We start from the raw sequence: 25,256 nt of genomic DNA on the forward strand, positions 1-25,256 counted from the left end.
ATTATTGGGAAGGACTTTTCTTCACCCGGCGCATTGGATAAGCAGCGAGCATTGTTGAAAGTCGAGGTTTGAGACAGACGTTAATGCGATATGCCACATGGGGTGGCTTTTCGAGCTAACAGCTAGTCCTGATGCGTGACGTGAACCGAATCAGCACCTCGCCAGTGGGATCTCTACTTCAGCGTTACGACCTTGTCCTTTGCACTATTCAAGATTGCCTCATCAGTGAATGTTGCCAGCCCAACTCGACGGTATACTCCGCCGCATGCGTCATCTTCAACCACCATGAGCGCGATGAGCAGCTCAAGGTCTCCCAACATCGTTTTCCCTAGGATAAGATATTCGGTTTCTCTATCACCGATCTCAAGCGAGATGTCGGCTAAATCAGGGTATTCTGTTATCCACTCTTCGTCTTCATCAAGCCTTGACTGGTCCATATCGTCAAGTGTGATGATAGGACACGACAAGATAACGTTATGCGGTGAGGTGCGTTCCTCTAAGAGAGTCATGCCCCGGACCTCGGCATACTCCGTCGTGAATAAGCCAGTGTAACGGATCCGCCCGTTCAGAGAAGCCCACGACCAGCTGGGTGCCCGGGCTGACCTCACAACTTCCGTATTGCCGTCTTTCTCACAATCTTTCTTCGACCAGGTCAGCTGCTCGATAAACCATTTTCTCCACAACCCAAAGGTGTTGGTGTCCCGCCACAGGCTCTGAAGCTCTAGGGTGATACCCTTCAAGGCATCCAACCTGTCGCCAGGGTCACTCAACAATCGACGCGAGTACTGTTCGACTACTGTCATCCAGATGTACCTCTTCTCCTCCTCTTGGCCCCCAAAATTCGATCCAGCCTCATCATTAAACGCCAACCAGGGCAGACTTTCCAGCGGTTGCAAGTACTCTAATCCTTCGCCCGTGACTCCCCGTAACTCAGTCTCTTGACACTGCCATAAGAGCTCATATTCCGAGAAGAAGAGTATCCTAGACGATAGCATAAACTCTTGAAGAACCCACCCACGCGTGTCAATAGCATGCCTAGGCATATGTGTACCAGTTCGAAGATAGACAGTTCCTAGTCCGCCGCTAGACATGGGAATACGAAACTCTTCTTCGGGTATGTATGTTCTGCGAGTGGCAAGAAACCCATCTCGGGCTCGGGCCGCAGTCCCCGCCGCGATCATGACAGCCGCGTTCTTGTAGATTAGAGCCATGTCGCCAATCTCGTTCGCCTTGTCTTGGGCACAATCCTGAATAATGCAGTATGCATCAACCCAAAGGTACCTGAAACCTAGCTTTCGAGTGGCCACTACCGCGTCTCTAACTGTCTGCTCCAACTCTTCCATTCGTATCCCTTCAGTCATGCGTTCTAAGGTGGTTGCTAGAAGATTTCCGGGCTGTTCGCCGCCCCAGCAGTAACTCAGGGCGACATACCTGCCTTCCTGTTCGACATCGTTGATGAATAACTTCAGCGTGGGTGACTCGACAGTACCAACGTCAATGACCCTGGTCGGTAAAAGAGCGTCTCGGCCGTAACGGCATCGATGATGATTTTTTCTGCACTCATTGTAAAGTCTCACCGCAGCTGAGAAAACCTTTTGACTTTTAACATCTCTAAGAAGTGGTCTCCGGTAAACAAAATTGGCTATGCGATCTCCTAAAGACAACGTCAGCTGCTGCAATGCGTAATTTTCGTCATCAAAAATCTAGTTCCTCTAGCCGCGTACCATGCTTGGCGTATGGGTATATAGTAGTGACGACTTTCCTGGAGGAAATACTACCGTCCAATATATCAATCCACGGGGGTAAGACTTTGGTGTCTTTCATCGATGAGCGATTGTGAAAGATAAGGGTTTCATCGTCAGACCAGTCGTTCTCCTGATCCCTTTTAACCGTTGCCAAGATGAAGTGACACAGTGGGCAGCCAAGAATGGCTTGAGAGCGGCACCGCACAAACGTCGAGTGCCGCAGGCCAGCAGTCGAGTTGAGCGCCTCCAGGCCATCTTTAGAGAAAAGTAGCAGACAGCTAGAGCAGTACGCGTCGATAGTGTTTCGCCCCCGAGTTCTCTTTGAGCTCAAGTGTGGGTCACCCAGGTCAGTTTCGGACCGGCCTCGAGTGCGTACTGGCCTACGCGGGAGTGATGCTGACATGCTGCCCTAATGAACGATCCGTGACGACTAGCGATTGTTCAACATGCCAGGACCATACTATGCAACCTTGAACTTATGTAAAGGCGAAAGGGATAACGAATACTATACCAACACGATACGGGAAGGGGCGACGCGCGAAAAAGAAGCTAGGCGTCCATGGGCGGCCTGCCACACACATGGCTGGGCCTGCATGAAGGCAACGAGGCGGAATATGCAGGCCATTAGTTTTAGCAACTGGGTGGCTCATCGCCTCGTTAGGCGTACTACCTGACCTATCACCCATCGAAAAAGTACCACGCATGAATGCACGGGTGAAGTACTAAGAAATGCCCAACAACTTGTTGGTTGGCAAAGGCAACTAGATGCGTCTGCACATGATACAATTCCTGTGCAGAAAGAACTGCTGCGGCTGGCTTCTATCCAATAGAACCAGCATTCTGGGTAATCAGTCAAGTGTGTTGAAATTAAATATCAAATTGAAGATCAAAAAAACGCCGAAGGCCTATGGATATGTCCATCCAGTCGCACAGCCTTCTCCAAGGTTTCGTAAACACCCAACGCCCAAGCCGAAATATTGAGGTTATAGTCGTCTGGCTATTGCCCTCTCCTGGTATGGATACGCTCATGTCGCTTACAATCATTTAGCCTAGCAAATGCCTTTCCGCAATTCGGGCAGGCAAAAGGCCTCTCGCCAAAGTGACTCCTCATGTGCCCCTTCAAGTTGATATTCCGCGTAAAACACTTCCCGCACATCTTGCACGGAAACTTGGCCGTTTCGACCCTCCTGCTCATTTGTATGAAGGGCGTCTGTCCGTCAATCTCTTCTGGGTGGTACGTCCTGACGTGCCTTTCCTTGTCCTTATTGGACGAGAACCCAACGGGCGCCGAGTTGCATGTCTTGATGGGGCACGGATACGGTCTATCGTGGCGATTGTGGTGTGCGTCCCGATCTTTCTCGGTCTTGAAGCCTTCATAGAAAAACTTGCACAGTGTTTTCTTGCATTTGAAAAGGTTGGGCCCGTAATAGGTCTCCATGGTGTCGCTCCCAAACATGACCGTGTCTGGCTGGTACTCACTTGCCAGGATCTCGCGGTGCGAAGTGAGGGCGTCTTGTAAGCGGCTAATGCCGACTTCGTTGCGTTCGTCGGCGGAAGCTTTCTGATGGGTAAAGATATGATTCCATAAGCGAGCGAGATCGGGGTAGAATGGCAAGCTGATGTACTTTGACAAGTCATCCTCAGGGAACTCTGGGTGCGTCTCCCTCTTGATATCGGTATCATAAGCAGAGATGAACCTGGCCAAAGCCGACCCGAATTCTCCGACGAAGTTGCGTCCTGGTTCTACTCCTGCATCGTGGTAGAAGGTGGGTGAGAATAGTTCATGGCATTCTCTAATGACGGTTTTGATGTGTTTGCACCATTGAGGGATGGCATAGTCTTGGAATGAGAAGTAGCCTTTACGTATATGACTGTGCAACTCGACTACGCTGTAGTCTTCGGCTGCAAAGCAGCGTAGAGAGAGGTAGCGCAGACAGAGAATGGCGAGATCGCACTGAACTGATTTCGCGTGGATAAGTCTGCTAGAAACGAGATGGCTATAGAGCCTGGGTTAGTCTCATGTTTCATCCTAGGACTAATAGACTTAGGCGAGTAAAGCAAGAAGTCGGAGTCTACTTACTCCTTAGCCGTTGAGTGCATGAGACGAATCTCATCGCCCGGCAAGACTTCGACCAGCGACCCTAGAAAGTTATTGATGTTTTCTCTTCGAATCATGCGAAGGTCAAAGTCTATTTCATCCATCTCAAGGTCATAAGCGATGATGGCTTGTATCTCGTGCCACTTGAGCGGGCGATGGGCGCAGGCAAGCCAGCCGAGGAGAAGCTTAGTCTTGTCCCAATGAGTTGAAGACAAATCCAGCATCTTCTCCTTGAGGCTCTCTAACACCATGTCGTACATCTTTGTAATGCCGTCAGGAAGCATGCGCGATGAAACCTTTCGGAGGAGTTCACCTTTACTCCATTGGTTCAAGAGGTAGTCCACAGCGAGGACTGCGTAGAGGAAAAGGCCTGGTAGCATTGTTAGCGTAAGCTCAACACTCGTTTCTTCACCTGCGTGAAATGAATACCTTCGCTCTGTAACGAAACCTCTTCTTCGATGCGTTGTATATCTTGCTCTAGGAGGTTGAAGTTGTTCCCAGATGCTTCTAGTAATGAAGCTTCGGTAGGGTTGATCCTCCCCCTCACCTGCCTTCTTGACTTGACCAACTCCGCTGGATCCAGCCGGCTCTTCACATATGTCCGTATATCTTGTGTGTTATCGGTGGCCTGTAGTTCGACTTCGCCAATAATCGGACTGACGGTGGGCTTTGACATGGCTGCTTTGACCTCGGGATTCGGTTGACTCATGAACAGCACCCGCAACTGTCCTTGACTAATCTCGTCTAGACGCGAAACTTGAGCCACCAAGAAGGACACTATCTGCTGGATTTCCACGCGGCCTGCGCACTCATCCAGTCCGTCCACAACAATGTATAATCGAGGGTTAATCTCAAAAAATGCCTCGATGAGTGAAAGGCATCCCTCCGTCGTTGATAGAGTTGAGCCACCACTGTTCGTGATTTTGTCGTCGCAAAGAGGAAGAATGAACCCATTGTACTTGTTACAACACGCCGAAATGTCATACTCATCTTCGTTTGACTCATCAAGGTTCGATGCGTCAACTGCGGAGACGAGTTGATGGACGATGCCCCTGAGTATGCCAAAGTACGTGTTCAGTTCCGGGTCTGCGTCCTGGCAGTAGAAGTAGCACGTTTGTACTTTCGGGATGTCTTGGGTCCTGACGAGTTCCTGCAACCGGGTGACCACCAGTGACGACAAAATTGACTTGCCCATGCCTTTCTTGCCGTAGACCCAAAGAGCGGAGTCCTGAGGTATGTCCTCACGCATCCAATTTGATACTGCGTCGTACCTGGTGTAAAGCCAGCGTCCGGTTTCTGGATACGGTTCTCTCTTCTTGACGAAGCTCTTGTGCAATTCCTGTGTCTTCATGGGAGCGGCGATCCATTTCAGAACCTTCTGCTTCTGCTTCTGCTTCCTGTGGGCTTCGTCCTTTCTGAACTTTTGTCGCAGTGATGCGTAATCCAACATGTATTGGTGGGATTTGCGGCGGAAATCGTCATTATCGAACAAGATGCTATTTTGGGGTGCCGCGAAGCCGGAGTCTACGCTACGAAAGGCATGTCGGTCTTGAAGAGGAGCCCCGTGGGTTTGGATGAATTCTGCGTGTAGCCGAAGGCTAGCGGCTAAGTGTTTGAATGTCGACTCCAAATCTTTCCATGTCGCTTTATGTAATTTACCCCATACTAAGAGCGCGAATGATCAGGTTTAGTATCTGACGTAGCAAGGCTGCAAATGGGTTATCGTGGAGAATGTTTCGGCTTACATGAGCTGCGGAGAGAGAACAACCTGTATGCGGTTGTGTGAAATTCGGCGATGTCGTTGTAAATGTTAAGAAGGCAGGCTCTGCCGTTGACGGATCCTGCAAAGAATTGTTTGTACTCTGAAAGAGGAAGGATCTGGATCCCAAGTCGTTGGTAAACTTCGAGTACGTGATCAAACGCTCTCTCGTTGACGTTGGTTGTCTAAGCGAGGGAAAGATGTGTCAGTCAGGGGTGTTTTGAGATGATCGGGGTTGTTCATGGCTGCGCCTGTACCTCAAGAAGAAACCTCATAGGACCCCAAACGAAAGCCATGATACCGTCAACATCTTCCATGCCCCTATCGTCCAGGACTTCTTGAAATGAGTACATGCCACTGAGAAACAACTCAATCCTGTTGAGGTTCATCAAGGTCTTCTGCTCCTGTTGCTGGAACTGAATGTCCCTGAGACTTCGGTAAACATCGTCAAGAGTAGTCTTTCCGAACTTGTCGACATGAATATCATTCAACTGTTCCTTGAACTTATCGGCGCTCATCCTGAGAGCAACTTCGACATCGACATCGAGGTCTGGGACCCGGTAGAGACCGAGACCTTGGGCCATGGTTGTGGACTTGGCGAACTCGGCGCTGGCTCCGGGACAAGTGTCGAATTGCTCACGGCCGCTACGGGGGCTCGGGCTCCCACGAGCTAGGTGCGTGTACTAAACCCGGTTCGTTGTGGACCGTGTTGCGACGTAAACCACAACGATACATGAACAAACTCGCGGGGAAATGGAGTCGGAAAGAGACTCAAGTGGAGAGAATTGATCAAGAAGGAAAGAAAGTCTTTGGAGAAAGGAAGATGAGAATGGGGTTGATGTTCGAGTCCACAGCTCGCACTGAGAAAGCGATTGACCTGAATTGAGGCTGATGCTCTTCATAGCAAAAGAGGCAGCCAGACGTATATCAAAAATACTACCCCGTCCGAGCAACCCCTGCCCAAGGCCAACGTCTTTGGCAGGGGCATCCAATAGTTTCTTGTGGTCGTTAGGCCCGCACAGCAAACATAACGGGGGCACCAGGGATGTGCGAGGCGCTAGGCAGTGAGCACTGCCACTGCCACAGTCTTCATCTGCAGTTCTACTGTCTGTTGCTGTGTGCGTCACTGCGGATTCGTAGAGAGAGCGATTGTGTTCCGGCGCGCTGTCAGGCTGTCTGCATGTGTCTCTGTCTCTGTGCTGCCACAAGCCACTCGACGACCTGCATTGGTGCACTGCATCTAACCCCTGACGACCGACCTACCAGCACGAGTTCCCGCGTGTTTTCCAACACGTAGTCTACAGCCTAGTTCAAGATTGTCGTGCCCCGCGGACGCCTTGTGAGGGGCAGAGTCGCCCTTCCGCCCCGTTGGCTGCTGCAGTGTCCCTTTTGTTTCGTAGGGCTGTTGAGCATTGTCAACATAACTCTTGTGACTTGCTTTGGTTGGTTCATATGCAGCGACTTACCGTTGGAACCGACTTAGCCGGCTACGAGTTGCCTTCTTCTTTCTCTACGCCGTACGGTATACCTCCACTGTATAATGCTAAGTGGTCCACATCGTTAGTTGAGAAATCCCGCGTCACAAGACTCAACCCGCGACATGGGAATCCCGCGAACATCGTCAATATACGTCATCCTCAACCCTACCGGAGCCTTCTCCGATGTCTATTCTCGAGAACAAGCATCGGCAGGTGGGCATTTCCCCATCATTTGACCTCATTCCGGGCTAGTGAGGCTCTTGAAAATGCCCCGGTCGGGGGACTCCGAGCAGTTGGGGCGGAGCAACCGTCGGTGAACCGGGGTGCCGGGGGTCTTCGGGGGCGGTGCAAAGCGGGTGCGAGAATGACCCTAAGGGCAGTTAGAACAATTAGGGCCCCCAAATCGCTCAAGGGGACCCTCACAAGGACCCCAACGGCACTAAGAAAGTGGAAAAAGCACGCGGTGTGGGTTGTGCGCGTCCGGAGCGCAGCTACGAGCCTTCGGCGAAGTGCGAACCACCAACGGGAAGCACGATCGCCTTCATCATCGTCCGCGCACTGCGCCTCAAGGAGGGAGACTGCACAGCAAACGGTAGCCTCTTCGATTGCCTCACGTCACCGGTCATCATGTGGTCAAAAATGGTTCGCCCGGCGCCTTTTGCCATGCCGCAGAGAGCCTCATCATGTCCCTCAAGGCACTGGCTGCATGAGAAGAAGCACTTGACAGTGGGAAAATCCATTGATTGACCCATTTGCGCGATAGACTCGACAACCGTTCGTTCCTTCAACCGAAGTTATTCGAAGCTTTCACTAGCTTTGAAGACACTAACTTCTAACTTCTGAATCAAATCCGAGAAGGACTCTTAGTCTCAATCACTCATCGACAGGCTAACTTAGTCAACTACCCTGAGTCTCCGATAACCCCCTAGCAACTATGTCGCTAAAGAGACTTCTCAACGAAGAAGATGAAGATCTCCACTATCCCGACCCGTCGTCCGTCTCCTCGTACGGCTCCATTACGCCAACCTACCAGGGCGGCGTTCAAGATTACTCGTACCCCGGATATCATCCACGCCATACTCCCTTCCAAAGCTCGGACAGCACCCTTCAGGGCGGCCAAGATGATTTTCCCGTCATCGAGGATCACCCTCCCATCGAAGACGTGCAGATATATGACCTTTTTCTTGACCAAGGCGTCGATGGTCAACTAGGAAGTCTCAACATCAGCAACGAACCCGAGCTCGCATCCTTCGACTTTGGCGACCTAGAAACATGGGGACGTTTAACTGCTGCACAGGCGCCCGACTTAGGAACGTACAGCTCACCTCAGAACTCCGAATCTTCACAAGATTCTTTGACCGTGACACAGTCGCCCTCACTCTTCCCCGATTCCAGCATCACGGGTTCGGACTCGTGTTCATCGACGGCGGGCGAGGATGATGCCGACAAGGTCTGCTACGGCATGGTAAGACACAACTCATTTCATCAAGTTTCTTGGTCATCTGGACATCCTGCCTTTCTCCTATCTCTTTTCTGTCAAGATGGTGTAAAGAACAACCCCGACTCATCAATTATAGCTCTACAATGTAGACATCAAATTGATAGGTGACATGGGCGTCATCGACACCAAGTTGCGCGAGTCTTGCCGAGCCTCCGCCCCTGGCAGGATAGCTTTCCAGCGCTTCACCCTCAGCGATTTACAAGAACACATCTGCCTCTCTTTCAAGGACGACAACACAGAATTCGGCTACCTCCGCTCTGGGCCCGGCAAGGCCCTCGCCCGACTGCTAACCCTAGACTCCCGTGTCGAATTCGAGCCCATCGCCCCGACCAATGCGCTCCGCGAGACCATCGGCCGCGCCAAGAAGCCCGTCGAGGCCATGGTGAAAGTCGACATCAACGTCTACGGCCCGCGTGCTATGGCAAAGGTCGTTGGGGACAAGCTGACCGAGGGGAAGCTCTGGTTGCAAAAATCGGATCATGCGCGCCGGGAGCTCTGCTATGAGAACCCACACGTCCTCAAGATTCAAGGCAGTGAGATGATGCCCGAGAATTTCATCAAAGATGTCAATAGTGGGCATTCAACTGGGCGACAACGGCGGGAACAGAAGCTGGAGCGGATGATGATTGAAGTGTACGACTCGATCGAAAACAAGCGGGAGTTCAATCGTGAGCTCGGAGACAAGCGGTTGAAGAATGATCTATTAGGGTAACGTCTGCCTCTTGCCAATCACTAGCCACCACCATCCCTTGGTGCGCGTGTTATACTAAGTAGTCCGCAGGCACCAACAGGAGGCGCTCGCGTTCATGCTAGAGCGGGAATCTGGTGACATTAACGAAGGCTACAGACTCTGGCGTCGGGTGACGGTAGAAGGACAAGAATGGTACGTTGCTTGAAATTCGCGTGCTGATAGACACCACTCTGATTCTGAAAACCTAGGTATCGTCATAAGATCACCAACGTGAAACAAAAGCTTCAGCCGGATGAGAAGGGCGGCGGTATTCTCGCCGACGAGATGGGCATGGGCAAATCTCTGTCCATTCTCTCGCTCATCGTCAAGACCCTCGACGACGCCCGTAACTGGGCCGTCGAGGAAGAGAAGAACAGCGAGAAGAGCAAGGACCTGCATTACTCAGGATCGACCCTCGTGGTCGTATCGTCTGCTCGTGAGTCCCCAGGCAATCACCTGGTTCCCCCTTTTCACTAATCAGAGAACTCACGATCACCAGTTCTCATCTACAACTGGACAAATGAGATTAAAAAGTAAGTGATAATTGCCGCGACCAGTATTATACTCTCTCATTTCTAACAACGCGATAGGCACGTGGACGGAAGCCTGACACACATCAAGTACCATGGCCCAAATCGAGAAAAGGACCTTGACATAATCAAAGGCTCCGACATCGTCGTGACAACGTACAATACTTTGTCTGCAGAGTTCGAGAAGAAGTCGTCCATCTTGCACAAGATTGGCTGGTACCGAGTTGTTCTCGACGAAGGCAAGCTTCTTCTCTAAACCTCTGACTTTCCCACTGCCTCCAGTCGAACCCATACTCCCTCCAACCTTCAATTCTTTAGAAGTGTCGATGAACTGACCGACTATAACACAGCACATATCATCCGCCGCCCAGCAACGACATTCTACCAAGCCTGCCGATCGCTCCACGCAAACTCGCGATGGTGCCTCACAGGCACGCCTATCCAGAACAAGCTCGCCGACATTGGCGCCCTCTTCGCATTCATCCGCGCAACGCCCTTTGACAACCCAGCCACATTCCGCCGCTACATCGAGGTGCCCTTTGAGCAACACTCAGAAAACCGAGAAAAGGTCAAGGAGCGCCTCATCGCCCTCATGGAATCACTGTGCCTGCGCCGAACCAAAGAAGTGCTCGACCTTCCTCCCCTCGAGGAACGCGTCGTCCCACTCGAGTTCAGCCCCGAGGAGCGCGACCAGTACGACAAGACCAAGAAGATCCTCATGCGCACCATCAAGCAAAAGGTAGGCGAGGTCGAAAAGAGCAGCAAGTTCGGCCTCTTCCAGGCCAACCTCCAGATGCGTATCCTCTGCAACCACGGCACCTTCCAGAAGCCCTTTTCCTGGCACCGGCGGAGCTACCGCCTCGATCTCGATGAGCGCGAGGCCGCCGTCTCGGCGTTGGGGCAGAACGCAGAGTTGACGTGCAACGGATGTCACCAGCCCATGCCCATCCTTGGCTTCAACAGGCTGCGCAACGCGTCCGAGAAGCAATGCCCGCACGTGTTTTGCTCAGAGTGTCTCGACGACTCGGATCTGTCGTCGTCGGCGAACCCAGTCTCTGCCTCTCGGGAGCGGCATTGCCCCGTGTGCGATAACTGGAAAAAGTCGGCGAAGATTTCTTCTACTGGTCTCGGTACGATCCCGCACGTGAGAGTAGATGGGCCTGCGTTGGATGCCAGGGGTCTTCCTGACGCTTCCGCACAAACGACGTCAGGCGCGGATGATGCGGATTACTTTAACACGGTGGGATACTCCACCAAGATGGAGGCCTTGATCTGTGACGTCCAAGACGACGTCTCGACAACCAAGAGGTAAGTCACTTGTGAAGAGCCTAGCTTGTAAAGAGCCTAGCTTGTGAAGAGCTTAGCCTGTGACTTTTGCCTCGAACATCACTAAATTCCTTCGAAAACAGCATCATCTTCTCTTGCTGGACGAGAACGCTCCGCCTTGTCGCGAAACACCTCGAAAGGGTCGGTGTCAAGTACCACAGGATTGACGGCGACTGTCCCTTGTCACAGAGACAGGAAATTCTCGGACAGTTTGCAGAGGACGAGGAGAAGCGGGTTCTCATCATGACAACCGGCACTGGTGCCTTTGGGTTAGTTCACCGCCATCCGTTCTCTCGCACCTTAAAACAAACAATACATACTAACGAGACACACTTCACCAGTCTCAACCTTACTTGCGCCAACCGCGTCTTCATCGTCGAACTCCAATGGAACCCTAGTGTCGAAAACCAAGCTATCGCCCGCGCGATCCGCTTCGGCCAGGGTAAAACAGTGCTCGTCACGAGATACGTGATCAAGAACACGGTGGAAGAGGTAAGTAAAGATGTCCAAACCTCCTCTCGGCACAAGTAATTATATTGCACGTCGATGGCTTCACTTTTGCTCATCACTGTCCCATTACGTAGGAAATGAGATCGCAACAGAACGTCAAAAAGAAACTGGCGGCCATTGGCTTCGACGAATCCGCTGCTGCCGATGTTGATGAAATGGATATTGATCAGTCGTAAGACGGCTGATAATATCGAGGGGGATGATTCACGATGGGGGGATGTGCGGATTGATGTCTTGATGAATTGGTGGCGGTATCTTTGGACGGTTCGTTTCTACGGTTCCTCGAGAGGATTTTACGATGCCGGCATCTCATGGTAGTAGTATGCTTTCAGGAGCCTGGCATCATCATGTTTAGAAGCTGAGCTCTGTCTTGATGATTGCTCATAATAATACCCAATTGATTCTCTTCTTCATCACATCGACAGATACTCGTACCTTCGAAAGAACGTAATAATGCATGAGTTGGGCCTCGCATCATCATGATTCACGCGTTAATCTACAGCAAGGCATACGGGAAAGACTCGAGCAGTACCGGTGAACTTCAATGGATTTCGATGCTTAGTCTTCAGATATCTTATGCTCTCAGAAGATGCTTCGTCTTCGGCAGTGGCTATTCCCCATATAGTCTCGAAATAATACACTTGTGCTACCGACCACCTCTGAACGTGCAATTGGGAATTGAATCTCACCATGTCGAGAGGGCCGTGGCAAATGCGAAGCCATCCTTCGATCATTCAAGAAACTCTCGGAATGGCAATGCCGTAATAATGTTATATCAATCAGAACAAAGTCCCTCCAGAAACGTTGATGACGTTGCGGCGTCACAGCACTCGCCATGGCAGCGCGACCACCAACGACCGTTGAACCATCTCTGAGCGCGGACAAACGGACGATCGCGATAGCGATCAGCGGGTGGCCAGGCCATTCCAACAGATTGTCGAACCCTTCCGTGTCCCTCCAACTGCCGATAACCTCCGAAGATCACCTTGCAACCCCCAAAAGATGCAGAGATCAACCCGAGAGAACACAAGGACCCTAGCTTGGAAGACACCAGAAGGAATCAAATGCCAACCCGCTCTCGCTTCTCGCTTGCGCCACACGCTGGTGGATTTCGACTATGCCGCAAACTGTCAGGACTGCATACAGGAAATAACAGGTACTGCACGTCGTCTGAAGAGCCTGATATTGCACGTAGCCACCCACCGCACCCGAGTTAACGCCGTGCCGCCGAACATACTCGTTTTTTCTTTCCTTCCAAGAAACTACTCCGTGATGCAGAATGATCGGCGCCGATCGACAGACCGAAGGGCGGCCGGTGAACACACTCACGGGCTGGTAGCGTGGCCCGGCGTCGCCACATCCCTCCCGTAGTGCGGCCGTCAACTCGGTTCAAAGCATAGCGAATGTTCTGCGAAGAGCCACACCAGCCCCCGAACCTGAAGATGAGGGACGGCCGTTGTGGTTTTTGGAGGCTGGTGAACAGGGAGCGTGACGACTCAGGCTTGGGACTAAGTATATAGCTCCACGCAAAGCTGTGGCGCCTGTTCGTCTATCGTCAAAGCTGAAGAACGGTACTGCGAGTGTGTGACTGGGTAAATTGGCGACGGGCGCTTGCTAGTCTACGGGATATCGTCAGTCCCCTGAAAGAAAGCGTTTCCCGTAGGAACCTCAAGGGACCAGAACAAAGACCGCCCACCGTGAGTCAAGGTGGCGTGGTCCAAGCCGACGTTGAGAGCCGACCGAGTCCAGGAACGGCAGTTTGCATCTGCTCAAGGCCACCAATGACGATGACCTTGGACCAAAGACAAATGGCGCGGGAATTTTGGACCAGTGGCGACTCCCAAGCAGTTCCATACGCCCGACCTTGGCCAGCGACGTTCGAGAGACTCAAAATTCACTTCCCTTCTCTGCATGACACAGGCCCATTCTCTGTCTAGCGACGCTGACTAGCAGCAGCAAAGAAGAATTATCCGCGACATGGAACGATGGATTGGCGTAGTTCCAGAGTCTGCATGTTATTTGTGAGTGGGTGTGTGGGCCAACAATAGGCACAACGCAACGGAGCCACGAACGGGTTTGGCCCAAGTAAAAGCGAAGTGGCAGCAGAGACCCAATCAACGTAGCCGTGGCAAAAAAGCGAAGACTGGTTTACGAACTGCTTTTCTGTAACCGAAGTACTTTGGTGTGGCAATGACAGCTCAGCGGGGATCCGTATTAAACTGCAAATATTCACAGAGTTTCCGCTCTTGCTGATTGTAGACGATCCTACAGAAAGCTGTGACGAAGGTAGCATCAAGCTCAATCGAGGTTTCCAGCGTCACTTCATTGTACGCGCAGTGACGCAAGCACAGCCGGATAGGCGACAGGCTGCCATGTGGTTAGTGACGCCTACGATGAGACCAAATTGCTGGGTATGTTAAGGTACCTAGAAGAAGCAGCAGCAGAAGGTGGTGTGGTGGTATGTATATGTGCGTGTTCGGATAGCGTGCATGAAGTTGTGACGATGAGCCAAGTCGATTCCTCCATCGGATAAGCAACGGTCATCGGATGCCAGACTTATTCCCGAGAGTATCGACAACTTTCCTCCTATTTGTTGAGGCCAGCCCTGAGCTCCCAGTAATGCCAGCCGTCTGTTGCAGCTAATTAGATCATAGACGGCCGCCCGCCCAGTGTAGTACGGATTGTGACAGACGCGGCATACAGATACCTCGGCGACTGCATCTCACCTCCTGTGGATTTCGGAAAGGACGGCAAGCCAACTCAACAGAGCTCCATCAACGTCCGCCAGCAGAGGTCCCCCAGCTCCAGATTTCGGATTTATAATACCAATCACACAGGTCTAAGAACGGAATATCCCATAGATTCTTTCCGTACATGAGAGCTTATGGTGGGTGGCAGGCAGTCTGGCACGGCGTTGGTGCGACACCTCGTCTTGATCATTCGCGGCGAAGCAGGCTAAATCGATTGATTGAACGCTTCAAGTGCGCATTGCAATCCTCACTTGGCGTACCGATGAACCAGAAAAAGAGTTGTTTAGCCCTGACGAAACGCGTATCTTGGTTTCGTTAATTCCCCGTCGCCTAGCTCCATGATTAGATGGATAAGCCCTGACAAACCTCAATGGCGAAACAGAACTGCGACCTTCAAATCGATGCTAGAGCCATGGGTCCGGGGCGAACCCGGAGCACCTACGTCACGAATATGCCCAGCGAATGCCGCCGGCATACACCTTTGGGCCTCTGGTGTCTGGGCTCTAGCAGGTGCATCTCGAATAGTACCTTATGCAGGCGAGCGGCGTCGACTTCACGTAGAGTCGTTGTCTTCAGGGTTTAGACAGGACCAACTAGTCCAATACAACATCCAAAAGTTTACGGAGCCAAAAAAACAACAACGGACGTCTGCCGGATGGCTAGCACTATCAGGATGTGTTTCTACATAGTCCCAGCGTCGTTCCGAGGTGACATATCCTCAGATCCGAGTGATAATCATATCAATTGGCTCATATGACTGGAGCAATAATTGCAAGGGAAAGGGACTGACCGGCAAATTGAAGACAGGATTGAACCTGCTCCCTGACCAACTTCCCGAAGATGCCTGTTAAGCCTGGGTGGTCCATGAACAGGAAAATACAACTGGAGAAATCTGGGGTAGACAGGGGTGACACGCTGCCGGGGCTAATACCAGGGGTGTCAGGTGCTCATAATCGGGGGAGGTGGCCGGCTAATACCTCACGACGGGAGGAATGTCGAAGGAGCTATTTGGTCCCTCATAGTTGGATGGTGTTGATGCGAATTGCTGCGCCAGCCGTTGACTTGGGGGTTGGTTTGGAGAACGCCATGCGTGTGCTAGGGTAGCTGGATGCTTGCGTAGCTGGGCGGGCTGGCTCGGGTTGGAGAACCACATTGGCCTGGATCCTCTGTTGCTTGACGCTTGCCGTGCCGTGTGAGTCTCCGATGGCTGGATTGGCCCGGGACAACCTTGGATCAGCTTGGGGCTTGGCTTGATGCTTCTCGCTCTTCCCTTCCTTCTACCCACCAACTCACTGGCCCATCCATCCCGTCCTGAAAAGTGTGAGCGGATTTGGAGTAAGTATGCGTGGCCTAAGCTGCCCTGGAGGGTTCGTCGAACGCGGAAGATGGTGGGAGGCTGCTTGTGGTCCAGGAACGCTGGTCCTCCTCTCAGATTTGTCACCGGCTCTCAAGAAACGTTCAACACTTGAGACAGCCGGCGAGGGCAACATGATAGGCTGACGGAAATAAGGGCACACAAGCGCAACGGAAGCGGTTGAAGCTGCAGAAAGTCAGTCTCCATATCGGCTGCCATTCAACCAGGGAAAAGCCGACAGGCCCAGCTGCTCAAGGATGGATGCCCGATGGATGGACGGATGCCCTTTTGCACAGCCTCAAAAAGACGGTACTGATTTTGAAAGACAGGCCAATCCGAGTGGCCCAACATCAGTGTGGATCGGCAGAGGACGCCAGTCGAGAGTGAGACGAATGAGAAGGCTGCTCATGTTTCAACAACTGTGATCTGTCGTTGTCCATGTGTGGGCCCTGAATCTCGGCGCACCTGGTGCATTGCATTTTGCAATTGCCTGAACGCCTTGGGTCCAAGACTGTCAACCCAGAGTCGACTGGAGATACGCACCCTTACTGTAGTAGTAGCCGTAGCTTACTTGCTTCTCATGTTCCGGCGAGTTATCAATCCTAACAATGGTTCACAGTGGACTGTTCTGCAACTCCCAACGCAAGTGTTCTCGTTGACTCAGGGGGAGGGGGCCATCCTTCGTCGCCGAGGATGGGTTGCACTCTGACCTGCGGCTAGGGTAGAGCCCGATACCCCCTTCGATGATTAGAGTAATTTGGGGAAAAGTTGGAGAATCTGCAGTCGAGGGAAGGGTGACAGTGCCGAGCCGCGAAGCTATGTCGTACAGATGGTTGATTCGATGCGGCCTTGTCTACGGATACAGGAGCAACCTGTCTTTAATTGCCTGTCTCTGTCAATGAAACTGGGCCCAAGTAGCAAGCAGCAGAAGCAGACTTCGGTTGACCTTCGCCTACGCTCATGTCACCTTTGTTTGGTACCGAGATCGATTGAGATATGGCCATGGTTCAATTGCCTTGCATTGTAACTGTACCGCTGGGGTATCCAGTATTCTTTTGTTGCTCTGATAGTGGCAGGACAAACGTAGCCTAAGCTTTGAAAGCTTGCAAAGTTGTATGTAGAAACATCTTCTGTTGAGCAAGCTTTCGTGCTTACGCCGGCGGAAGCTCCGCAAGCACGTTCTGAGGATTCGTCGAGAGCTTGTGTGAGTACCTACCAGGCTACCACCACACCATTGAATCCTTGCAGTCGTTCCACCGTGCTGAGCAGAGCTAATCCCCATTCCCCACACTCTGCCGAAAATACTAAGCGCATGGTACGTGCTGAAATATACGATGCTTCTCTCTCGATGAATACCAAGTCGGCGAGCGTGGGCCACGGAAACGCGCGAGATTTTGTATTGATGCGAAGACGCGGTTCATAGGCCCTGAGATCGGGAGCACAAGGGCCAATTGCGCGGGCTGAGCTACTCGCAGCAATCGATGTTGGACAGGGAGCAAGGACGGGTGATGGACAGCCCAGCATGCAATCAGGAAATTTATTTAGACTGTAATGGATGGATCCGTTGGCACTTCGATCGTCGTCAGCCAGCCGTAAAGTGTGCCATCTGAAATAAGACACCCAGGCCGCTGGTATTCGTTCCTGACGCAGACCGTAAGGGACGTCACTTATTTGCGCCGTCGGTGAGAAATCGTGACCGCGCTGATCCTCGTTGCTATTGCGGGCCACGCTCACCGTCTTCCAACAAGAAGCCCTGGACCTGGCGCTGGAGGGGAGCTCGTGTCTGAGATAGAATGCCGGCAACGATATCCCGTGACGGAAGCCAACGCTATCAGAATGCCTGAAGCAAATGGGACTTGGAACCGTCGATGGACTGGCACTGGGTAGCTAAAACAATTTCTTCTCAAGTCAAGCGTGCTACAGCTGCACGTATCACCACGCCCAAGGATGAGATGGCATTGCTGGCTGCGTCCAAGGATAAAATGTCCGTCTCCCTAAGCAGGTAAGCCGGCGTTGAACCTCATATCCCTGAGCTGACAAAGTATCGGAAGAGGTCACAAGGACAACGGACGAGGGTGTGGGACAGGGGTGGCTTGTTAAGCCGTTGATACCCCAAATCGCTAGGCTCTCTGCTGTGCCCTGACCGGTCCGGGCGTCGCCGTGAACAGAGGCGGTAGCGGTAGCGTATCCGTAGCGTGGGCGCTGTCAAGATGTTGGCGGCATCGCCGGCGTCTACTGCTCAGCCGTTTTCTCTCATCGTCGCAGCAAGATTCGTTTCAACAGTGTGGGCTGTACAACGCAGAGCGACGGGGTCCTTCAATCTCGTATCCTGTGTCGGGCGAGTCGAGTGGTAAGCGAGCTTGCGACAAAGTTTCGACAGCTCTAGATTCTGAATAATATGTTCAATGTCGAGTTCCATCGGAAAGCGCGCGAGAGGGCCCTGCCCAAGTCTGGATACCAGTCACCGACGGGCTCCCCCAGCATGACATGTCGTTAACAGGAGGTTATTGCGAGGGTTCCTTGGAGGAGGGCAAAGAAGCCCACCCAAGCGATTCGCCGTTGGACAATGAGGGCGGGTAGCCAAGCCCCTCCATCTATTGACTTGCAGATAGGAATCATTGCGTTTTCCCGTCGTCCAATTCCAGTCTGCGACCCTGGAGCTCCACCGACGTAACAGCAACGTGTGAAGGTGTGCGGGCTAAGACCCCGGCCCATGTCGAGGAAGCACAGTGAGCTCCGGTCTCAGCCAACACTGTCGGAGGTACATGGAGGACCGAATGGTTGTAAGTACCTGCTTGATAATGTCTCTTTTTTGTGCGTCTCCGGGACCAAGGCGGCTGGATAAGATCGACGGGCCTCTATGGGTCTCGACTTTGTGCCTCTAGTGTAGGCACCGTTATTAATAGAGTACAGATCGGAGGTTTTTGTGCTTTGCTGTGAGTTGTACTGTAACAGGCAAGAAACTGGAAGCTCTTTGTCGAGCAGATGATATTCGTATGTTGGTGAGAGCACCGTTGCCACTTCGCGTCCTGGCGTGAGATTCAACGGTGATAGATCTTGATATAGGTTGATAAACACGGACCCAACGAGTCTCGGCAGATGCTTAGTGCGCGAACAATGATTATACACAGAAAGCCTGGCCAGTCAGCTAACACATCTAGGACGGTGATATGTCCCCCAGGGCCTTCTTGATGTAAGATGTATGCGTGGGCGATGTGGTGAAAGTCATCTTCTTTACGCAGGACACACTGGTATCTATGTTGAATGATATCATTTTTGTCGCCAGCGCAGCTCAAATATCGGTGGCCCGGAGCTGGTTTTCGGAGCTGGAAACCATTTCAAGCTATGGAGAAAGTGAGTGACCCGGCCTGTTCTTCTAAGAGAATCTTCAGTCTGTCAGCCCGTGTCTCGGCCGCCTATATGCTCGCCCGCTCTCTCTCTTTCTCTTCTTCCATACTCGGTGGACGTTGCATGCAAGGAAATGCTTTTGTGCAGAGATCTGAAGCTGTGACGCAGTTTTGGCAGAGTGGAGGGATCTGGATCGCGGGTACTACCAGGCAAGCCCTGCTAGCTCCGTGTGACTCTTACTCTGACAATTGAGGTGCCATGGGGTTTTCAGCGAATTGGACCCTCTTGTGCTTCTGTCTAAGTGTTTCGGTCTGTGTCATTGGCGGACAACAACGGGCGGCGGGCATATATGGACATCTGCAGTCGAGCGGAGACAAGTGGCATCAGTGTCTCGCGTTTCTGGACTGCCCATTGATAGCGAGGCAAAGCCGTCATTGTGTGCGCAGGAAGTAAATAATACGATTGTAGTAAGAGGCCGCCGCCGGCCTCGGAACCTAAGAGGACGGCGCAGGCTGCTGACAACTTTGATCGGGTACAGCGGCCGATCCAGTGAGCATTGAGCCTACAGAGCGCCGTCACCCAAGTCAATGAGTCAATATGACAGAGATGGAGAGATATAGAGCAGACGGCGATAGTGGGAAAAGGTTACGGTGCAGCCGTATCATTTCTTGTCTCATCTTTGTATCCGTACGCTACTACGATGTGCGAGTGTCGCTTTGGTTCTGAGGAGTTGCCCTGGAACTACCGGTGTTGTTTGCACTTCGGAGCATGCTGACCATAGCTTGCACAGGCGTTCATGCATTATGAACCCCCAGTGGCGGCGGCGGCGGCGGCGAGATATGAAGTCGGGTCGGCTGCCTGGCAGGGTTGGAAGTCAGAGAAACCCACTCGTCGTAGCCGAGACGGGTCCATAGTTAGGATCCGTGTGTATCTGGGCTTCCCGTTTCCCGTAGTGTACCGATAGCCGTATCGGAGATATTGCTGTCAAAGTCGATGGCTGGGCCGAGCTATGGCCTTCCAGTGGACTGAGCAGGAGGTTGGGCCATGTCAGGATGTGCTCATCTGGCGGATGGAGGGGCAAAACCGCTTGTGCTGAAGAACTGGTGGTGGTTGTGACGGAGAGTGTGACAGTGGCGACGAGTGGTGGTGGTGGAGTCTGGCGTGGAGAAGTTTGATGCTTGGGTTTGTGGGTGATTCGGTGAGGGAACGAATCTCCACCTCAGATTGGAGTCTTGGAGTGTGACAAGGTGGAGTCTGTGCCCAGGGCTCGAAACGAGGAAACGGGCTTAGGATGGAGTGACATGACAGCTGGCCGTGATTCGATCACGAGCTTTGGGAATGCGGCGACGGCGTGGGTGGATGCGATGCGAAAGGATGGTCGTCAATGTTGCGGCCGCCGGTGAGCGTTGATTCTCGAAAAAGAAGAGACGACCCTCTCGGACATCTGGAGCCACCGAAGACATGCGAACAAGGCAAGAAGTTTGGCCCGAGAACCAAGGCAACAGGGGTCTTGCCGTTGCAGGCCACGCTTCAAAGGCAAGTAGGTACCTTAGGCAAGGGACCTAGGCATAGAGCACGGAGTACATGGTATACTTGTCCAGCGCCGAATAAACGTCAGGCTTGGGTCCTGGACCTGAATTGCTTTCGAGTCTTGACATTTCTATTGATACTGTACCTTACCTCATTATGTGAGTGGACATAAGATAAGGATGTCGGGTGTTCATCGTGCCTTCCATTCTCTCGGGTACCTATTGTCCGTGGAGGTGAATGGAAATAAAGTGATACCTTAGGTAATGGGAAGGCAGCATTTGCCATTATGAAGGAAGTCACGAACATGAGAAGCAGGTAGTCGATACTCCTTGCTCCGTACCTTCCTGCGACTGCACCACGGAACGACAGAGTGGGACCCGCCGCACTGTGCTTGGTGGGATCTACTATGGTGGCACGGTCACCCAATCATCGATGGTAGGTGTCTCCACCATGTGAGGCACGTGCCTTTCCACAGCCCGAGGACGGGGAACTCAACCTCACGTTGCTTCTTGTCTCAAACACTAAACACCAAATCATACACCAGATCACATAGCACCTTAGCAGACAACAAGCAGGGTGCACCACTTACACCACTGCGTAGAGGTGTGATAATGTGCTTCTTCTGAGTCGTGCCTTACGAATACCTTAGCACACGATCCACGACACAACTACGAACTGCCTTGCATCCGCTCATGCACTCGGCCCTGTCCTGCTGCACCTCGACCTCCAGGCCCCAGATAGGCCCTCCCGAGTTCCCTCGGAATTGGATAGCTACCTAGCTGCACCTGCACATTTCCAAGCAGCTACTCCGTCGCTATCCATTCGCAGTTGCCCTTGCACTTGCACTTGCACTTGCACTTGCACTTGCGTTGCAGCTTGACGCAGCAGCGCTAGCGTGCAAGAGGCAGGGTGCCGCCATTTTCGCCAGCCACTCACGGCGTCTCTCGCGACAACGCCCTTGCTCCCCCAGCTTCCAATCCACCAGCACCGCCAGACCACCAGCATCCGCGGGCTCGCAAATCGATCGACTGATTCTGCTTACCTGACGACATGTTCTCTCAATACAACTCCCCGTCTACCATTTCAGTTCTGCTGGTCGGCGCCTCTCGACCTGTCGGGCTTCAGCCGCTGCTGTACTTGCACCATCCCAGGCACTATATCGAACAACAATGAACACCTTGTTCCCATGGCTGTCGACATACTTTGAGTCTCTTATTCCAGGATCCTTCGCCCTAGGTTTCAACGCTGGACGAGAAACGTATGTTGGACAATAAACCGCTGCCGCATGTCGAATCAGAGATGAGCAACAATTGAGCACGGAAGCCCACCATTGAGCGTCGGCTGGCCCATCAGATACCCAACGCGCTGATGCTGATGCAGAGTCGTCTGCAACCTGCAACATGCGAACAGAAACGGGCCTCATGCAGCAGAAACAAGAAGAAGATGCATGCCATTCGGCCATGGCTCCATCGGCCACCGACGCAGCAATGATTGGAATGAGCGGGTGCTTCAGCCTCCAGAACCCTTCATTTTACCTAGCCTTAGCTTTCACGACGGCCTCCATACCTATCCCGACTTGTGGCCTGTCTTCGGATTCTCAATGGCACAGCGAGGGAACTCCGTTCATCACCAGGCCACACGTACATTCTCACCATGCGCCAGCCGATCCAAGCAACTCAAGCAACCCAAGCATCAAGGTCTCGTCAATTTCCAAGGCGGTTTACTCCAGAGTCTAGTTAGATATACGAACCGCAGACTGACGATGAACAACAGCTGGACTGACCTCATCTTGCCGCTTCGATGATACCTCGTTCATCATTTCCATTGCACTACGGGCTGCTTAACTTGCGCTGGATTGGCTACGATGTGGAAACCCCTACCTCCCACATATGCAAGTACACGCACTGGAGTCTGGACGCCTTGCTGTCTTGGTGCCACCTACAGATCAATACAACTCATCTGCATCCACAAAAGACGAGAAACTTCGGTACCTGCTCTTCCCGGCTTTCTTCGAGTGGCCCGAGGTACAGAAGAGTCCCGCCATGGGCTACGGCGGACGATGTACCTACCAAACCCGGCTGACCACGAGGCACCGTGTTGGATACGGAGAACCCTGATCAGCGTCTTTTGGTACCGATGTATCCAAGTGTCTCCCATCTCTCTTCTGCTCTACTGTGGTACATCAATACCTACCTAGCTCCCTTCCAGACGTGTGTCAATTGCAGCCACTAGCATTGGACTGTTTTCTTCCTTTTTCCTGCCATGGACTGGTGAGGGTGCTGCGTTCTTCAATGCACCCAGAGGCTAGAGGCTAGAGCTGCCCCTCCAAAAAGGGTACGGGGCCTATCAGCAGCACGGCCACTTCGTTCTCCGGCTATCGGTCTCGATCTACCTCGGAGTTCTTTGCCATTGGCTGGAGCTGACGGCCTCAACTGTCAGCACGTCGATTTGAGTGAGCGACAGCGGCCTGACCTGTTCGCGTGTGTTTCGCATTTCATCGCAATGGCTCTTGTCAGGCAGGGCAGAAACAGGATGAATACGGTCAATCCCTATACGCACCAAGCTACCGCAGCAGCTTGTTTTCTAGCTAAATCCCTTTGATTGTCAATGCCGCACAAACCGGATCAGCCAGGCACAGAAGGAAAATACACCAGAAACGTCGAGAGAAAAGAACAAAAAAAGGGTGTGTTGCTTTGGTTGTCCGTATCCGCCGTGCCATGCCAGGCCGGTGTATGCGTAGGTGTGCGACACCACTCAACTAGTCAACCTAACTTAGCACTCACACCTCACCGGGCGTCACACACCGTCTTTGCTTCGGATCATATCCTAGCTGAGCACCAGTGGGAAACTCAATTTCGCAGCGGACACTCGCCCGGGCCAGGCTTGGCCTGCCTCTGGAACAACCCCGGGCCATGAAATATCCAGCGCGGGATCCTCCATCCAATCCACTTTGCCGCTGAGCCAGCCAACGACAGGCCTGGCATGTCGAGTGATGCGACTGGACGCGGACTGCCCTGCCTCGACGAGACCTTTAGCTACCGATACTTTGCGCTCCGTGCGAAGAAAAGCCATGGAGCCCGAGGCTTTGAGGTACTGGGCAGTTGCTCTATTTCCGAACATCTGCCCTGGCTTCCCTGTACCTTATGCAGATGAAATGTGAGAGAAAGCCATGGCACACCACGGCAGCTGGCAGAGGCGCGCGGACGACTAACCACGACAGCGGCGGCGGGCGATGGACAACATGACAACGTACCGAGAGAGCCCCCCCCCCCCTCGGTGAATGGCCGGCAACGAATGCCCCGGATCACGACGCGGCGATACAGCATCGCGGAGCCGCAGGGTATTGTTCAGCATTGAGGCAAGCTCTGTACGCGAGAGCCCGGGATGGGCTGGTTGAATACCAGCGGTAACGGCTTCGTGCCGATTCCCCTTGCACATCGACAATGGGCAAAACTCAGTCTGGCCGTCTGATTATTTCTGCCACGACCAGCCCTTCCTTTTACCTCTGGCGCTGTCGTTGGCATCAGTCGAATAAGCTCACAGAGGCTCACGCGTCGGGCCCAAGTCTCGTCGCCTTGCCGAGCTGTCCGACCCTCCGATACAGGTGTCGCATGTCTATTTCGCCATCGGACAGTGTCCCGTGCGATAAGCATGGGCATTCACACACTTAGTATTCTTACGGCACAGACAGAGGAGCCTTGTTTGCTGAAGGATAGGATGGTCCTGTTGTGAAATCGGTATCGCATCTTGAAATCGCCCAGTCCACCACCACCACGCACGTCAAACCCCGGCATTAAGCAGGCTGCCCAAGGAAAGAGAACAGACCGTTTGGCGCACGGGACGTGGTCTCCAGACCCGATTACGTAGGAAACACCGCCGAGCCCATGTCCATGTCCATATTTACAGCCCTGCCCCCTTTTATCCAAAGTGATTCAGGCTTCAGGCTTCGGGCTCAAGACTCCAGGCTCAAGGTTCCCGACTCCGCGGTGGATCGAGTCATCTTTTTTGGCGAGGTGGTCCAAGGTCTACACAGTAGTACTCCGTCCGTACTTTGTGTATTGGAGGGCACGGCGGCCTGCTGCTTTCAGCCTGCAACGGTTCCCCCATACCAGCCTCCCCTTGTTCACCCTCAACTGGTGTCCCCCTGACCAGTCTGTTCTGGGGGCTAGCTCTGGGCGGGAGTGTAGCCATGTAACCTGAAAGCGGGAATGAAGCTGTTGGCGGAAAGTTGAAAAGCAGTCAATTAGCGGTTCAGGCTTTGTAGGCTACAGGTAGCAAGGAAACCGTAGCGTAAGCAGACGCTAATTCTTTTGGCAGGGGAATGCAGGACAGCGAGCAGAAAGTATACATGGAATTTCCAGACAAGATGGAACGCAAGACCATTATTGCCTTTTCGCGTTCACTTTGTACGGATGGACAGCTAGCACTAAAGGGCCAGCGGAAGTCGAGTGACTTGCGGATCTTGTGGAAGCTGGATATGAATACTGCTTTCAAGTTCCGTGCTTTACTCTTCTCCGTCGAGTGAGGTGCGTACCTATCTTGACCAAGTCTATCCGGAAGCCGTACACAGGTAGGCACAGCCTGATCGTACGGATAC

The 25,256-nt window shown here is 52.7% G+C and overlaps 6 protein-coding genes across 6 annotated transcripts; 3 read left to right on the forward strand and 3 right to left on the reverse strand.

Annotated features, from left to right (window-relative positions):
• Positions 1-173: 173 nt before the first annotated feature.
• Positions 174-1,727, reverse strand: CCOS01_16252 (heterokaryon incompatibility protein; the record flags this gene model as incomplete). The annotated part of the gene is made up of 2 exons (XM_060464389.1): positions 174-1,673; positions 1,725-1,727. The coding sequence occupies 2 exons, from the start codon at positions 1,725-1,727 to the stop codon at positions 174-176; spliced, it is 1,503 nt and encodes a 500-aa protein (XP_060305153.1).
• Positions 1,728-2,742: 1,015 nt separating this feature from the next.
• CCOS01_16253 (uncharacterized protein) lies at positions 2,743-6,186 on the reverse strand (the record flags this gene model as incomplete). The annotated part of the gene is made up of 5 exons (XM_060464390.1): positions 2,743-3,742; positions 3,826-4,213; positions 4,273-5,448; positions 5,589-5,787; positions 5,860-6,186. 5 exons carry the CDS (start codon positions 6,184-6,186, stop codon positions 2,743-2,745), a joined length of 3,090 nt encoding a protein of 1,029 aa, XP_060305154.1.
• A 1,828-nt stretch (positions 6,187-8,014) lies between these two features.
• Positions 8,015-11,853, forward strand: CCOS01_16254 (SNF2 family domain-containing protein; the record flags this gene model as incomplete). Its single annotated transcript, XM_060464391.1, has 10 exons — positions 8,015-8,545; positions 8,658-9,289; positions 9,363-9,464; positions 9,521-9,747; positions 9,811-9,844; positions 9,902-10,057; positions 10,124-11,149; positions 11,251-11,436; positions 11,509-11,659; positions 11,752-11,853. 10 exons carry the CDS (start codon positions 8,015-8,017, stop codon positions 11,851-11,853), a joined length of 3,147 nt encoding a protein of 1,048 aa, XP_060305155.1.
• Positions 11,854-15,716: 3,863 nt separating this feature from the next.
• CCOS01_16255 (uncharacterized protein) lies at positions 15,717-15,917 on the reverse strand (the record flags this gene model as incomplete). The annotated part of the gene is made up of 1 exon (XM_060464392.1): positions 15,717-15,917. The coding sequence occupies one exon, from the start codon at positions 15,915-15,917 to the stop codon at positions 15,717-15,719; it is 201 nt and encodes a 66-aa protein (XP_060305156.1).
• A 984-nt stretch (positions 15,918-16,901) lies between these two features.
• CCOS01_16256 (uncharacterized protein) lies at positions 16,902-17,732 on the forward strand (the record flags this gene model as incomplete). Its single annotated transcript, XM_060464393.1, has 3 exons — positions 16,902-17,096; positions 17,205-17,329; positions 17,690-17,732. Coding segments are annotated over 3 exons (363 nt in total), but the record flags the coding sequence as incomplete, so codon positions are not given.
• A 4,096-nt stretch (positions 17,733-21,828) lies between these two features.
• On the forward strand, positions 21,829-22,463 carry CCOS01_16257 (uncharacterized protein; the record flags this gene model as incomplete). The annotated part of the gene is made up of 2 exons (XM_060464394.1): positions 21,829-21,917; positions 22,433-22,463. 2 exons carry the CDS (start codon positions 21,829-21,831, stop codon positions 22,461-22,463), a joined length of 120 nt encoding a protein of 39 aa, XP_060305158.1.
• Between the last annotated feature and the right edge of the window lie 2,793 nt (positions 22,464-25,256).

This window comes from Colletotrichum costaricense (genome assembly GCF_030867565.1).
Source record: "Colletotrichum costaricense strain IMI 309622 chromosome Unknown Scaffold_28.1, whole genome shotgun sequence".
NCBI classification, from domain to species: Eukaryota; Fungi; Ascomycota; class Sordariomycetes; order Glomerellales; family Glomerellaceae; genus Colletotrichum; species Colletotrichum costaricense.